At 39.7% G+C, this 16395-nt stretch overlaps 2 protein-coding genes across 2 annotated transcripts in view; one reads left to right on the forward strand and one right to left on the reverse strand.

Annotated features, from left to right (window-relative positions):
* Window positions 1-11503, reverse strand: part of LOC145997436 (uncharacterized) — a 178959-nt gene extending 167456 nt beyond the window's left edge. The window contains exon 1 of the mRNA XM_083134473.1: window positions 11093-11503. Within this exon, the coding sequence (XP_082990599.1) occupies window positions 11093-11171 (79 nt within the window). The 5' untranslated portion in view covers window positions 11172-11503. The remainder of the gene's footprint in view (window positions 1-11092) is intronic.
* IKKbeta (inhibitor of nuclear factor kappa B kinase subunit beta) overlaps window positions 1-16395 on the forward strand; it is a 234497-nt gene that overhangs the window by 102542 nt on the left and 115560 nt on the right. The window lies entirely within an intron of this gene.

Genomic DNA, 16395 nt, shown 5'->3' on the forward strand with positions numbered 1-16395 from the left:
TTATTTTTCTTCACTAAATAAATAGACCTTCTAAGGGACTGCATTGGCATAACCGGCACTGTACCTGCAACTTGTCTCAACGTTTTAAAAATTCAAAGGATTTTTTTTTCGCCCAGCTGGATACCGTCACGTATCCCTCATTTTCATTTTCGAGTTACGTGTAGCTAGGCAGCCTGACAGGAAGTATAGGAAAGTGTTAACTTCAGCACCAGCTCAGCGAAAAGCATTCGCCAATATTTGCAGAGGAAAATTGATGAGAGAGAAAAAGGGGAGGAGTTTTGATGAGGAGGAAGGGAGTTGGATCTGGTGAGAGAGGCTTGCAGGGGAGTTGGTCTTGAGTTTTGGGAGAGAACAGGAGAGTGGTTCTGGAGTAAGAGGAAGGGGGTTTTGAGTTTTGGAGAGAGGAGTGCAGCGAAGCTGTGTGAGATTTTAAGAGGCGAACTGAACTTCAGCAAGCGAGTGACAGTTATTTTAGAAACTCTTCGGTCCACGCTTCCAAAAAGAGAGAGACAGGTAATATACTTTTAATGCCATCCTTTGCCAATGCAGGCTTAAGGTCATTGTAACCCAAATCTAGAGAGTTGCCATTCTATAAAGTGTTATGTAAATTTAAGTGCATTCAGGTACCTCCTGCAGTATGCAGATGCAGCCAAGCGAGAGCTTACGAGCTACCGCTAACCCCCAATAGAATAATTACTTTTATCTAAAAGGCCCAGGTTTGATCCCCGAACCTTCCTTCTGTTCACCTGCGTCTCAATACGATATAGAGGACAAATTGAGTAAATGAGCGATAGAAGGGGAGAAGGAAATTAGCTAAGAGAGATAGTGGAAGTGAGAGAAGGCAAGAGTGAGAGAGAGGAAAAGAAATTGACCAAGAGAAGGAGAGAGAGAGAAAATATAGATACAAGGAAGGAGGAGAGAAGGAAAGAAATAAAAGAGATAGAGAAATGGCAAGAAACAGAGATGAAAGGAGAGAAGAGAAGGAGAGACAATAAGATAGAGAAAAGGAAACACAAAGAGAGAGAGAGAGAGAGAAAGCAGACAGAGAAAAGGAATGAGAAAAAGAGAGAGAAAGGGAAAGAGACAGTGTGAGAGAGTGGAAAGAAACCAAGAGAGATAGAGGAGGAAATAACAAAAGAGAGAGAAGTCAGGAAGGTAGAAAGTTAGGAGGAGAAAAAGAGATTAGGAACAAGAAAGTGTTAGAGAGAGAACCAGAAATAGAAAAGGAATGTATAGTGGCACCACGAGCAAAACAACCTGCGCAGACCCGCGACTCCTGTGCGCCGTAGTCCCGCGAGGAGAGGAGGGGGAGAGTGGACCATGCTTCCTTAAGGCCCGAGCTGAACGGAAGATGGGAAAGCTGCGCGGGGACTTTTCGTCCAAGGTTATTTTCCTTGTGGTCGTTCTATAGAAGAAGAAATGGAGTGACAGAACATAACATGTCTTGTCCTGGCAAATAAACCCTGTAGTTACTAATTTATGAAACTACTGCAAGGAAAGTAACGAATGATCATATAATTTTGCTAACACAAGTACCCTTGTCTCTTGTGAAGAATGAAAAGGTGGTACAAGCATTGGCAACTAAAAAATTCCCGGATACGCCACTGAACTTATCGTGCATTGTTGCAGACAGAGGTCAAATCCCTCTTCCCAGAATTCTTACAAGATTGTTGTCAACATGTTTTAACAACAAAGATAAAGAAGACGGACCATCTTGTTTTGTGACTTAAAATTCTATCGGAGTTCCAAGAACCAATGTGTAATTCCTGCTTCTCAATTGGTTTAAGATATACATATGACTATGAAACAGGCTGCACATTGTTCTCTTCTTGGAGCAAGGGGTAATTTATTAGCTCGTAATAGTGTTGATGAATACCCGTAGCAACGCATACTGTAGTGGTGATGTGGAAGGTTGTACGTAATTCGACGAGATCTTTTCTGATGAATCGATTCAGTCAAATGATTCATTTAGACAGTGATGACTCCTGAAGATATTTTCAGGTGAGCACATGACAGGTGCAGACCCAAGGGTGGGGCGATAAGGTTAATCATTCTCTCAACTGCTGTTTATATATATATATATATACTATTATACTCAATATAGTATTTGAAGACTCGAATGTTCTGTCTGATAAGCAAGTCTTACAGGCTCAAGAATATGTTTAAACTATAATTTAAACCTCCCATGATAGGCCAATCGGAAGTGGACTTACAGTTTAAATTTGAATCCAAGCCACTGTGCAATATGCCTCAAAAGAGGATCGAACCCAAGACCCCTTGAGATAATAGAATTTTGTCTTTGTTCATTCACTTTACTCCTCCTATTTGATCGTTTTGTTTACTGTGCCAATTTGAGGAATTAAGATTACGGCATACAATACTAACCATCCATTCCAACCCTGGATCCTATTTCTGCAAATCAATACTTTGATCTCTTAATCATGGAAGTCAGCATGCCTCCTGTATACAGTACTATATATTGTTTATATAAAGCAGTTGAAGTGTAAGTTAGAATTGTTTCTCGGTGAGGTGAGGTACCAGAGTTAAATTCGCCCCTTCCAACTGTAACTTCTGGATCCTCCACAGACTCTGTCATATCAGTAAGCAGTAATAGTATGAGAGTAGAGACACCAAAGGTTGAAAATAAAAATGAAGAGTGTTTAGGAGAAATAGCAATAAAGCGTGTGAGATAAATGGGAAAAGTGATGGCGGAATTGACAGAAAAGTGAGTGAGAGAGAGAGAGGAAAAGTTTTAAAAAGGGAAGGAGACTGTGTGGACGATAGCGAATGACAAACAGAAATAGTGTGAAACATGGAAATTGAAAGACAAATAGAATAGAGAAATTGGAAGAAAAACATATAGAGAGACAGCGTAAGAAGGAAAGACAAGAGTGGGAAATTTAGATTGATAAGAGAGATAGCGAGAGATGGAGACTGGAAAATTAAAATATGGAGATCAGGGAGAGAAAATAAGAGACGGATACAGTGATAGATGGAGATTAAGAAAGAGAGCGAATAATATATTTGAATGAAAGATTGAAGTTGAAAGAGGAATAGAATAAGATATGGAGATGGCAGAAAAACAGAGTAAAAGACGGACGCATAGAGAGATGGGGAGTGAAGCAGAGAGACGATAAGATATGGAGATCAGAGAAAGACAGAATGAAATATGGACACTGAAGAGAGAGCCAGCAAGAGATGGAGATTAAAAGAGACACTAAATAAGAGATCCATATTATGATCTCACCGATACCAATGCTTGAAAATTGTAATAATTTAGAACTGCTCAAGCCGGACCCTGTGGCCGAGTGGTTAGCATATCGCGCTGCGACGCCAGGGGTCCCGGGTTCGAATCCCGCTCGGGCTTGGTTGTTTGTGAATGTCCATTTATCAGTTTCATCACTCATCCCCATCTTCGCAAATTAGCCAAGAGACACAAAACGCGAAGTAAAATTAACTAAATCAATCAACCAATTAGAGCTGTTCAAAATACTGACTAATATTAGGGTGTGTGTAATGTAACTATTTCCGATTACATGCATCAATTTTGCTTTAAAACGTGCAAGAATTACATCAGAATATAAAAAAAATATTTCGCATGTAATCGCGAACCGCTGTTTCCACACGGTATTGGTGCGAAATTAAAGGAAATTTGGAATTTTGCATAATTTATAGGATAATTTGACTCCGCTAAAGTGCCATGCTGCATTTTTTCAGACCTCGCGAAAGACTCGAATGTCGGTAAAGTACCGACCCGTAACGATGCCACCGGTTAAAAGTTGTTGGAAGACAAGAATTATAATCGGGGATAGATTTAAGACGGTTTTCCTTTCCTTTTGGTAAAAGGGATAGGAAGTGAGAGATTGGAATAGGAAGTGAGAGATTGGAATAGGAAGTGAGAGATTGGAATAGGAAGTGAGAGATTGGAATAGGAAGTGAGAGATTGGAATAGGACGTGAGAGATTGGAATAGGAAGTGAGAGATTGGAATAGGAAGTGAGAGATTGGAATAGGAAGTGAGAGATTGGAATAGGAAGTGAGAGATTGGAATAGGAAGTGAGAGATTGGAATAGGAAGTGAGAGATTGGAATAGGAAGTGAGAGATTGGAATAGGAAGTGAGAGATTGGAATAGGAAGTGAGAGATTGGAATAGGAAGTGAGAGATTGTAATAGGACGTGAGAGATTGGAATAGGAAGTGAGAGATTGGAATAGGAAGTGAGAGATTGGAATAGGAAGTGAGAGATTGGAATAGGACGTGAGAGATTGGAATAGGAAGTGAGAGATTGGAATAGGAAGTGAGAGATTGGAATAGGAAGTGAGAGATTGGAATAGGAAGTGAGAGATTGGAATAGGACGTGAGAGATTGGAATAGGAAGTGAGAGATTGGAATAGGAAGTGAGAGATTGGAATAGGAAGTGAGAGATTGGAATAGGAAGTGAGAGATTGGAATAGGAAGTGAGAGATTGGAATAGGAAGTGAGAGATTGGAATAGGACGTGAGAGATTGGAATAGGACGTGAGAGATTGGAATAGGAAGTGAGAGATTGGAATAGGACGTGAGAGATTGGAATAGGACGTGAGAGATTGGAATAGGAAGTGAGAGATTGGAATAGGACGTGAGAGATTGGAATAGGAAGTGAGAGATTGGAATAGGACGTGAGAGATTGGAATAGGAAGTGAGAGATTGGAATAGGACGTGAGAGATTGGAATAGGACGTGAGAGATTGTAATAGGAAGTGAGAGATTGGAATAGAAATAGAGAAAGACCACAATAAGGATTGAGTTAGAGGTGGAGAAGAAAGGAACTGAAATAGAGAAAGCGCAAGGTGACCTCTTTCTTTCCTGCAAGCCAGGAGAAGGTGAGTAAAGAAACAAAAGAGAAAGATTACAGTCACCCAGGATAAAGAAACAATACCATAAATATATTTCTAGCTTAATCATTTAATATTTCAATTCAACCTCCTTTGTGTGGCATGTCCTCGATTTTAGGAATTCTCCAATTTCGTTCATTCTACCTGCAACTATACAACTGGAAAACCTGATAACTGGCTCCTACAAAGAACGACGGAATTGTAACGGTATAATAAAGCAAAGTCCTTACATGCATTGTTCTTTACCTTCAATTTATCTTCACTTCTTTTGTCCTCATTCCAATTACCCATGTCCCATTGTTGTGTCCAGTCTCAAGAAGCAAAAAACAAGAAGCATATGTGTGCTCGTAAGATGGCTGAGTTATTTCCCACGGGTGGGGGAGGCCGTGTAGCAATTTGTCCTCCATATTGCGCAGTGTGGCCAACCATCACCGCAGTGTTGCCAATTCTGTTACAATGTCTCATCGTTGCGAGAACGCACTGCGTGCAGCGACGACCAATCAACAACCGAGAAGGAACTCAAAACAGTTTTGCAGGCCAACGAAGCTCTGGCGCCTGGGCCAGTATAATCCTGGGTCGTGTTGTCCTGTGTTTGTCCATATATGTAATTTTATCCACGGAGAAAGTGTAGTTTTAGTTCCTGCTATGGAATCTATGACTGTGTTAGTTTAAAAAATTGAGTGAGGAAGTTTAGAACAAACAACCACGTCTTACTTTTTAGTTAGTGGCCTGTCCTTAGTTTTGTCTTAGTTGAGTGTCTTATGCCGTACGTGTGACGGCTAAAAATAGCCTATGTGTTGATGTACCCATAACATAAAAAACAGAGGCGTCTCCTGAACGTATGCGTCAATTGTGGGGGAAAGGACAGCTTGCTCTGCGACGACATTAATGAGCATTTCTACATTCTAATTTCTTCATATAGGATTTGGATTGATTGGATTGATTTGTTGTTTTAAGTCCACTTTATGCACAGTAAGGCTAATCGGGACTGGACCTACAGTTTAAAGTGGGATCCGAACCACTTGTGCCTCCACCGGGTATCGAACCCAGGACCCCTTGATTACAAGACGACGACGCTACCACTGCGCCATCGGGGAGGCCACCTCTTCATATAGGAGAAGTATTTATTTTACACGAGAGCGCTTAACTAAGCTTATATTACATTTCTTGGATCTGAAGTGAAAGAAAGTAATATTTTTTTTTCCCACAATTGATGCATGCGTCACTTCAGATCCAAGAAATGTAATATAATCTTAGTTAAGCGCTCTCGTGTAAAATAAATACTTCTCCTATATGAAGAAATTAGGAGGTAGAAGTGCTCATTAATGTCGTCGCAAAGCAAGCTGTCCTTTTCCCCATAATTGACGCATGCGCAGCATGCACCGCATGCGTTCAGGAGACGCCTCTGATAAAAAACTAACAAATCAAAACTCAACAGGAAAATACTTTCTCCTACGTAAGCAGTACGAGACTAAAAGCGCACGGGAATAAAATTACAGTTTACAATGAAACGATGCTAAACCTTTAATAAATTATATTCTATTTATAAAGTTCCTTTGAATTGAAGTATGGGCTATTTATTTGCAGTGCTATTTTTAACCTGTCCAAACATGATCAAATGAACCTCGAATAACTAATTGAATTCCACTCTTAAAAGGAAGTGACGTCAGAGCTTACGTCAAGTCTCTTATTCGCATGGTTATCGTTCAAGAATTCTTATTTAAGCTGTCAGTACACGATCAAATGGACCTTGAGTTTTTCTTGTAAGTCCACTTTATGCACAGAGGGGCTAATCGGGACTGGACTAATGTTCAAAGTGGGATCCGAACCACTATGTGCCACCGCCGGGTATCGAACCCGGGGCCCCCTTACTTACAAAGCAGCAACGTTATCCCTACGTCATCGGGGACGCCCAAAATGGACTTCGAATGCGCAGGGATGAACTTTACCTTTACCTGAAGTAAATTACTATCCGCAGGGAGAAATTTACCATACGTTGAAAGAAATGTCCGTGGAAAAGGGGAAGCGAAGGAAATTTGTTTGAAACTAGGGAAGTTTTCTTCCGTTTGGCAACACTGATTGTTTACATTTCATGAGAAGATGGAGAAAGTTTCGTGGAAAGAAGTAGATCTCTATATCTTCGTCTTTTCCTGCTGCGTAACATCTGGGATTCAAATGAAGATATCTTCGTTGTGATGTGGCAAGATGCACACGTATTCTTTTCCTATTTAATTCTGCACGCAAATGTTAATTAGCGTTCGGAAAGTTACTTTTTAAAGGATAGTTGCAGTTAGTCATTTTGAAATGCAACTCAGTTTACTCGTTTAAAAAATATAACTCTCTCAGTTATAGTTACTCGTTTTGAAATGTAACTAAGTTACTGTTATTTGTTTTGAAATGTGACTGAGTTACGGGTACTTGCAATTGTATATAACTGCGTTACAATTAACTCGTTTCTTCTGTGTGTGACATAGTATAGGCAGATCTCCAGGCTTACCCGGTTAACGTTCGAGACTCCCGTAAGATCTGTTCTGGGTTCGACCATCTCGGGTAATTCAAATTTTGTTGTTGAGTACGGATGGTAGGTGCCGAGTCTAGACAAATGTACCCGTTAGAAGAGACTCCTGCTGTCGGAGCGCGCTGTGCTAGCCACTCCGCCACGGGGGTCGTCTGAAAGGGCTCTTACACTACGAGTTACTTTTAGAAATAGGTACAAAAAGATGTAAGTGAACGCGAATTAATAATAACGTTAATTATACAGGGTGTCTCATAAGTAATAGCGCAAACTGACACAGGTGAAAGTACACGATAATAGAAGCAAAAAAGTCTCAGTAAACATGGGTCTGCAAACGAGCTGTTTTCAAGATTATCGCGAATGTGTGATTACAAACCGCCACTGACTTCATTGTTTGTAAACGTCGTTAGAATCTACCAATATTTCTTCCTTCTCTTTTTAATGTCAGAAGATGAAATGTTCCAATATTTCAAGTTGTTTCAAGGTTTGATTCAGTCGGTGTTTTAAGTCCACTTTATGCACAGTAAGGCTAATCGGGACTGTACCTACAGTTTAAAGTAGGATCCGAACCACCATGTGACTCCACCGGGTATCGATCCCGGGACCCCTTGATTGCAAGGCGACGACGCTACCACTGCGCCATCGAGAAAGCCTTGTTCCAAGGTTTGAAAAATGACAGTGAAATTAAATGTAAAATTCTCTATCTATTTATAGCTACGGAACAATAAAATACCAGGATCTGCATAATCGTAAGTGATACCGTATAGCAACCAAAAGTGCATAAGGGCACTGGCGTACGCAGGGAGAAGCTGATGGTGCCACAGCCCTCTTCCGAAATTTTGAGAATATAAAAATGTTCAAATGAAAGTAGTCAAGAACGAAACTAGCTCCATTTCTTTGAGCGACTTTTAAAACGAAGATTAAATATTGTAATTACTAGTGTACCCTCCTCTTCCCAAGAACACAGCTATATAATATCTGCTTTTATAATTACAACCCCCCCCAAAAAAAAAGAAAATCCTGCTTACACTAGTGCAAAAGGGTATGGAATAGTAGTTTATCTTTCCTACAGCCGAACGTTTTTTTAAAATATATTTTAATATTTTTGAAAATAATAATCACGACATTTGTAAAATAAATATACGCTAAATGGTTAAAACAGAACCACATAATATTATATATAATTATTGTAATAAATCTGTGAAAGAAAATAATCTCGAAGATAAACATCACTAAGTTCGGGAACCTCCCCCCCCCCAAGTAAAATATTCTAAAACGTTAACACCTACTAAAACAAGACATTAGAAGTATGCAGGTCTCTTATTGATTCCAAACCAGTGCATTGGCGTGAAGTGTTCAGGTAGCTTTTTATGTGGAAAGATGGTAAATTTTGGTACATGCTACAAAAAGTCGTGCCTAACCCAGATTAAAACAATGGAAAATCTTACCGCATAAAAGAAAATTAAATGAGCATGCAAATTAAATTTGATTCAATTGGTATCGTGTTAATAGATGAATTGTACAGTGGGAACCATGAGTATTCCCGTGCAAATTGTCCATGCCTTTTCATTAAATTTTTTCTTCCATCATATGTGTTTTTAAGCGATGGATTTTTATGCATCCTGGTGCAGAAGTTGTCAACAGCTTGCTTTGAGTTGAAGTTCTTATTGGGTCAAATAAAGTACACGAACATGGTGAGGGACAATTTGCACAGTAATACTCAAGGATCCCACTGTACAGTGGGATCCATGAGTATTACCTTGCAAATTGTCCATCACCATGTTCGTGCACTTTATTTGACCCAATAACAGCTTCAGAAATTAAAAGAAAACTCAAAACAAGTTGTTGAGAACTTCTTCACCAGCATACATAAAAACCGATCGCTTAAAAACACATAGGATGTAAGTGAAAAATTAATGAAAATAGTCATGGACAATTTGCAGGGCAATACTCATGGATCCCACTGTACAAGCAATATCACTGTTGGATAATCTTCTCTACGGCAAGAGAAGCGACCAGTTAACCAGTTTGTGACGTTGTTTATTTAAATTTACACACCATTGTCCAATAATTGGTTCCGACCCCTGTGGTGAAGTGGTTAGCACATCTCATTACTACACCAAGGATCCCGGGTTTGAATCACGGCCTGGTCATGTGTGTTCTTTGTGAGTGTCGATTCATAAATTTCATCACATCATCTCCTATCCTCATCGTCGCGATTAGCCAAAAGTGGCAGAAAAGCGACGCTGATAACAAGAATCAAACCAAACCAATAATAATTCTGTAAACTTTATCTTAGAAATACCTTTTCAGCCATCAATATTATCTGGTGGTCCTCAGAAATTTGATACCACACAAATATTTGTCGTCTTAGACGTGGGCCAATCCATGGCGTACCCAAGGAAAGGGCTGCAGCCCCCGCCCCACAAATACACGAGCAAATAAATAAATATGTATATTCACAAACACAAAAGTTTAGAGAAAAGTTATAACAATACATGTACAGTCTGTAACAAAATAACTGCCCCACTTAACAAAATGGAACACAAACTGAGTTTTAGGTGAATTATATACTGGCCATGAGTCTAGACGCCAGACCTTCATATTTACTTTACATTAATCCTGGTGCTTGTTTTATATATCTGTTAATAATTAAAGCCTGGATATTGACTTTTTATAATTCATTTTTAGTAAAATAATCATTACATATTGATTTTGAACAAACTGACAATATTAAAAATAAATCGCATTTCAACCACAATTTTTGCTAGCAAAACTCAATGTATCTGTTCAAACTATGAACAGGGAATAACAACAGCATTTCGCCGACCACAGGGCGGAGTGGTTAGCACAGAGGTCGGCTGTTGATGTAGAAGATGTGACCACCAATGCATAGACGTGCACGCGGAAGAGGGGGGGACAAGTGACGGGGCAATAACCCATTGAACATTAAGAGAAACATGAAATAACAAAAAAATAATCCAGATGCCACATGGTACCATGAATTGGATGTGGACCTGTGTCAGCAACTTGTCTACAGTATCAGTGGCGTGCCAAAGGGGGGGTTGGTGGGGGTTATAACCCCCCCTTTTGTTTCAGTATTCATAAAAAAAGAACGTCAAAGGTAGGAAAAGATGGCGAAATGTGGGTTGACTACCAGAAAAAGTGTACATAACCCCTCCCTTTCGAAAATCCTGGGCACGCCACTGACAGTATGCCACACAGATTGAAAAGTAATATTTTGTTGTCAATTATGATCTACAATGTTATAAATAACTTATTTACTGATTAATCAGGTTATAAGATCTGAAATGAGGTAGCCAGATATCAGCATAGGTTATAGTTATTTGTGAACGTAGTAGTATGTACAGTGGGATGCATAACTATTGCCAAGCACATTGTCCATCGCCATGTTTAATATCTTTGTCTTACGCAACAAGTGGTTCTAGAATTGGAAGAAAACGTGAAACAAGGTTCTGACAATCTCTTCATCAACATAGGTAAGAATCCATTCTTTTAAGGTACGTAAGATGCAAGAATAAGATTACTGAAAATGGTCGTGGACAATTTGCCGGACAATACCCACTGTACGTGACAGTATAAGAGGGAACAGGTGGCAGATACCCCGTTGAAGCTGCCAAATAGACAACATAACACATATTACCAACGGTTCCTAGACCGGATAGTAAAAATATATTAATACTTACCAGATGATATGTCTGCGGCGAAAGATTTGTGAGCCAAAACCCCAATCGCCGATAATAGAAGTGTTGCGTGTAAAATCATCTTGAGCACAAATTATTTCCAAAAAGTTTGGACTTAAAGTCCAATGTCACACGTTCGCAGGACATTCACAGAAAAAAAAATATATGTGTATTCCGTAATTTCCGAAATTGGCACCTAGCGAATTAAAAATCCACATGTTTTCGAACACATTGTGCCAGTCTTGAGCTTAACCGGCACTGACAGGTGGAAACACTTGACACTAACTGAAGCTTAAATGCACTAGATATCGAGCTGCCTATTTGAACAATACGTCATTCTATCATTTTCTTGTTAACCCGCGCAAAGTTGGTCGGCACCGACACAGACTAAACTCTTCCACTACCCACGGCAACTCTTCCTCGACTAATCCGAACGCACCGGCCCGATCCCAGCGCCGCCACTCAGCGGAGCAGGTAAACAGGAAACCACGTGACCTAAATACACGCAAGAAATGGAGTGTACAGTACTTGCAAGGTCCGGTGCTTTTCTAGTGCTGTGGGTGCATCTTTTTCTAAATTAAGAACGGATCTCTTAACCGCGCTAATTCTTGCAACTTCTCCGTAAAGAAGGAAGGAAAACTCACTATCACGGTTGCAAGACATTAACCAAATTTCTAGATAACACTTTCACATAAACGAAGACAGTTCACTGACACAGTATACTTTGGCTTTCATCAAAACGAAGTGGTACGTAAATATTGCCCCCTGAATGTGTATAATATGTATTGTTATCGTAAACGTAGAGCGTAACAGGTTCCGACGTGCAAATTGTAAAAAGGAGTCGATATAAATTAATGGAATTTTTACATGCTGCCATTGAAAGGCTTCAACAATGCAACAACCAATTTACATGTTCATGATAAGTGATTGTTGCACAAGCACTGCCTTCCTTTTTTACGTTCACAAATGATAATAAATTCCCCCTGGTCATCTTTGAAACAAATGACTGTCGACGCCTTGCTTTCGTTTGTTTTTTTTCGAAAGGTGAACGATTGAATTATTGCTTCAACGTAATTATTCTTTTCTTTATTGGCTACCGATGCTGGCCAAGACAAGCACTTATTGTTAAGATCAGATAGCGCAGAACAATTGAAATATCATAATGACACGCGAGAGCGCATATTCTTGTGATAGTTATGTACTTATAATGTACAATGGAAATAAGATAATTACATTGTACAAATTTGTATCGTGTTCTGTTTTAAGGCTAGTCAGGAAATTTGTTCGGACCAGAGTATCTTTGTGATAGAGGCTTTTTCACATTACTCTTGTGACACTTGGAGATACTTTGTCATTTACATCATAAAACGTATTGCTCGAACACCATAAATCTTGAATCATTCAAAGATATTCGTCTGAATACTGGATTTATTTTTTTATAGTTTTAAGGAGTGTTTGGAAGTAACTACTTACTTGTAACGCATTTACAAATAGTTACTTTTTGAGGAATTCTAAAGGTAACTAGCTACTTTTAAGAGTAAGCAAGAGTTACTTTCTTGTAATAGAAGTAACGTTATCAACAATTACTTCACGACACTTCAATTGCTAACTTTAAAATATGTCTTCTCTGGATGCAAAGATAAAAGGATTATCGTGGAATAGCTTTGAAATGCATTTCATCAAAATTTATTTCATTTCACACTTTAACAGTCTCGAATAACATTCTGTACAGGATGCCATCAGATTTCACTGAGGCAGATTATCTTTTTTTCTCTGCATCGTTCTGTGGACATCTTTTGTCGCGTCGCACAGGAAATGTGAATCGACTTGCCTGAAACTTGTTCACCTTCATTTCGTCATTGTTGTGCAGTCTCGGGACAATTTTGGGTTGTGGTGTGCTCACTAAAAGTCAATGTGGTCGCGACACCCATTAGAAATGGCACAAAAGAACAAACTGCCTTGAAATTATGCAACCCGCTCGCCGACTGTGTGTGACGGGTTGCATGACATTTCAGGCTGTAACCGTTCTCAAGACAGGCACAGCTTGACTGTTGAATACTTTTCAGGAGTGTCGCCAAATGAGGGCGGAGGTGGTTCCTAGCCACCCTCCCCCCCTCCACCTTGAAATGGTCTCTGAGGTTAGATACGAAATTATTTTCATAATCATTTGTAGGAAGCATCACACAGAGAAAGAGAATAACGAACTTGAAAGTAATGAAAGAAGATGTAGAGAAACGTAGGAAGAAAGATGAGCGAGAAGGATGACGAAAGACTAAGATAAAGAAAGGGAAAGAGGGAGGAAAGAAAAGGAGATATAGAGTAGGGTAGACAATGAGCGAGATACGCAGAAAGAAAGTGAGAGAAAGAGAGAGAGAAGAAAGACAGAAATAGAGAAAGGGAAGAAGGAAGATTTAGGAAACAGGAAGAAATAGAGAAAAAGTGGAATAGATAAGCAGAGAGATGAGAAAGGCATGTATATGGGAAAGGAAAAGAATAAAGAAGCTACAGTAGATAGTAAAGAGAATGATGGGCAGAGAGAGAGAGAGAGAGATTAGAAAAAGATGAGGGAGAAGAATGACGAAAGACGGAGATAGAGAAAGAGCGGGAAAACAAAGAAAGAAAGAGGGATAAGAGAAAAGCAGATACGAAGTATTAGAGAGAATGAGAAAAATAGGGAGAAAGAGAGAGAGAAGAAAAGAAAATTAGGGAAAGAGAAGAAGATAGAAAAATCTGGAAACAGAGGAAGAAACACAGAGATAGGTGAGAGAAAGGCATGGATAGGGAAAGAAAGAGAATAATGGAAAGATAGAGACGAGGAAAAAGATGAGAAGAGAGTCGAGGAGAGATTGAGAATAGAAACGAGAAGAAAATACAGACGAGGTGAAGAGAAAACAATATACCAACATAAAGAGAAAATGTAAGAGAGATGGGAGAAGGACTAGAAAATTGAGAGGACTAAACGAGATGGAAATAAAGCTGAGGAAAGAAAAATAGAAGGATAGAGAGTGAGACCAAAGTTTATGAATAAAAATGTAGGTAATGGGAGAAGAAAGAAAACGAATAAGAACGAAAAAAGTAACATTTTTAAAAAAAAAATAAGATATGTAAAAGAAGAGGAGTGCGTACAAATATTTAGCATATTCTAAAATAAACCAACAAGCGAATTAATTCATTATTTTTAACTAGGCCATCAATGGTTCATTACGTGTTCTTTGGCCTTGACTATCATGTTCCGCTTTGCTGTCCTCCATTTTGTCCATTCACAAACGGTTTGCCAACGGAGCTGAAATTGTAAACGATGACGATTTGCTTAGCAGTTCTTTTATGCAAAGCGTCTGTTTATCTGGTCCACCCGTCGCACTTGTAAACACGCATATTCGCATCTAGAAAATACAATATGACTTCTGTTGCCAACTTGATTCTTTTAGAGCCAGATGTAGTTCTGTTTGGAGAATTCTCCTCTTGGTCCACTATTATTTCGTTGGAACCAGATGGGGGTTCTCTGCGGCCAATGTTGCCAACTTGGTTCTTTTGTAACCAGGTCTAGTTCCTCTTTAAGATTTCTCAGGGTTGCCAACTTATTTGTTGTGCAACCAGAGCTCGTATGCATGTAATGTTGCCTGCTTGGTTCTCTTGGAACCAGATCAGTTCTTATCTTTCTAAGGTTCTTTTGTTCGCCATCGTTGGTAAGTTGGTCATTTTTTAAAACCATATCTGCATAGTGGTTAAACATGTCGCCTCGAAGTGAAAGGATCATGGTTTGAGTCCTGGTGGAGGCATACTGAACAAGCGTTCCGATGTCACCTGAATTTGCAGGTCGTTGGTTCAGATCCTGTTCCAATCCCCTGTGCGTAAAGTGGACTTAAAAAACAAACTGCAAAACTGTTTTATTTTTTATTTTTATTCCTTTCGCACTCTCTATGTTCCCTTCTCTATTTTCAATGACAAATATATTTTAAGTGGAAATATTGTGATTACACAGCGTTTCCCACAATTTTCCGGACTAGGACGAGAAGACAGAAACCGCACACGCAATGACACTCTTGGGTGTATATTATTCAAAATACATTCCTTGTGCTTGAATACACTGAATGCAACGCCCGTACAGCTTGTCAAAACAGTTCTGGAAGTCTTTGACAGAATGGAGTTGAGATACTCGATCAATGTGAATGTCTGCAACAGAATCAACCTGGCCCTCTTTCAGCTGCAATTTCAGCTTTGGGAAAAGGAAGTAGTCAGGAGGAGACAGATCCGGAGAATAGGGGGGCTGATCAAGCAGAAAATCCCCTTGGAAGCCAAAAACTGATGGATAACCAAAGACCAGTGATTTGGTGCATTGTCAGTCAAAATGGGCCATGTGTCCTGTTGTGGACGTACCCATCGACGTTTCAAAACCTCAAGATAGAACTCCCCTGTGTCCCTTGGGAACAAGTTATCTGTTAATGATACCCATAGAGTCGAATAACTTGACGAGCATCGTCTTGATACCTACGAGACTTCTGCAGGCTAACTTTCTTGGGTTTTAGGGACCCTTGGCTCTTCCACACCAAACTATGTCTGTTTGTTAAGTGCTCATATTGGAAACAAATTGACGATAGTTTGCAGGAAATTGGAATCCCTATCCGCAGCTCTAATCAGATGTATGCAATGTTGAACCCTTTGGTTTTTCTGGTCATTTCCGACATGGTGACCTAGGGTGGTGTCGCTCGTGTTACTGTAGCTTTTAAAAGGATCCTTCCCCAACGTTCATATTTACCAGAAAGAGAAACAGAGAACATTAGGGTAATTGGAGAAGGTTCTTTTCCCCGATGGCGCAGTGGTAGCGTCGTCGCCTTGTAAACAAGGGGTCTCTGTTCGATACCCGGTGGGGAGACACAGTGGTTCGGATCCCACTTTAAACTGTAGGTCCAGTCCCGATTAGCCTTACTGTGCATAAAGTGGAGCCATATCTATTGATTGATTGACTTGCTTAATTTTACTTCGCTTTTTTGTGCCACTTTTGGCTAATTTGCGAAGATGGGGATGAGTGATGATATGACGAAATTGATGAATGGACGCTCAAAAACTTCCATGTCCAGGCCGGGATTCGGGTCCCCCCTGGCGTCGTAGCGCGATGTGCTAACCACTCCTTCACGGGGGCCGGCTCATGCAATATGTAAATGCATTACAACAGTCCGGAATATTATAGGACACACTTTGTAATTTGGATTTTTCTGTGTCCGAAATGGAACAGGCCAATGAAAATCGCAACGTACCAAATTGATTTAGTTTTATTAGCCAGAGGGAACTAAAGCTTTTAGTCTGAA

The sequence above is a fragment of the Lepisma saccharinum genome, chromosome 13 (genome assembly GCF_977018435.1).
Source record: "Lepisma saccharinum chromosome 13, izLepSacc3.1, whole genome shotgun sequence".
Lineage (NCBI taxonomy): Eukaryota > Metazoa > Arthropoda > Insecta > Zygentoma > Lepismatidae > Lepisma > Lepisma saccharinum.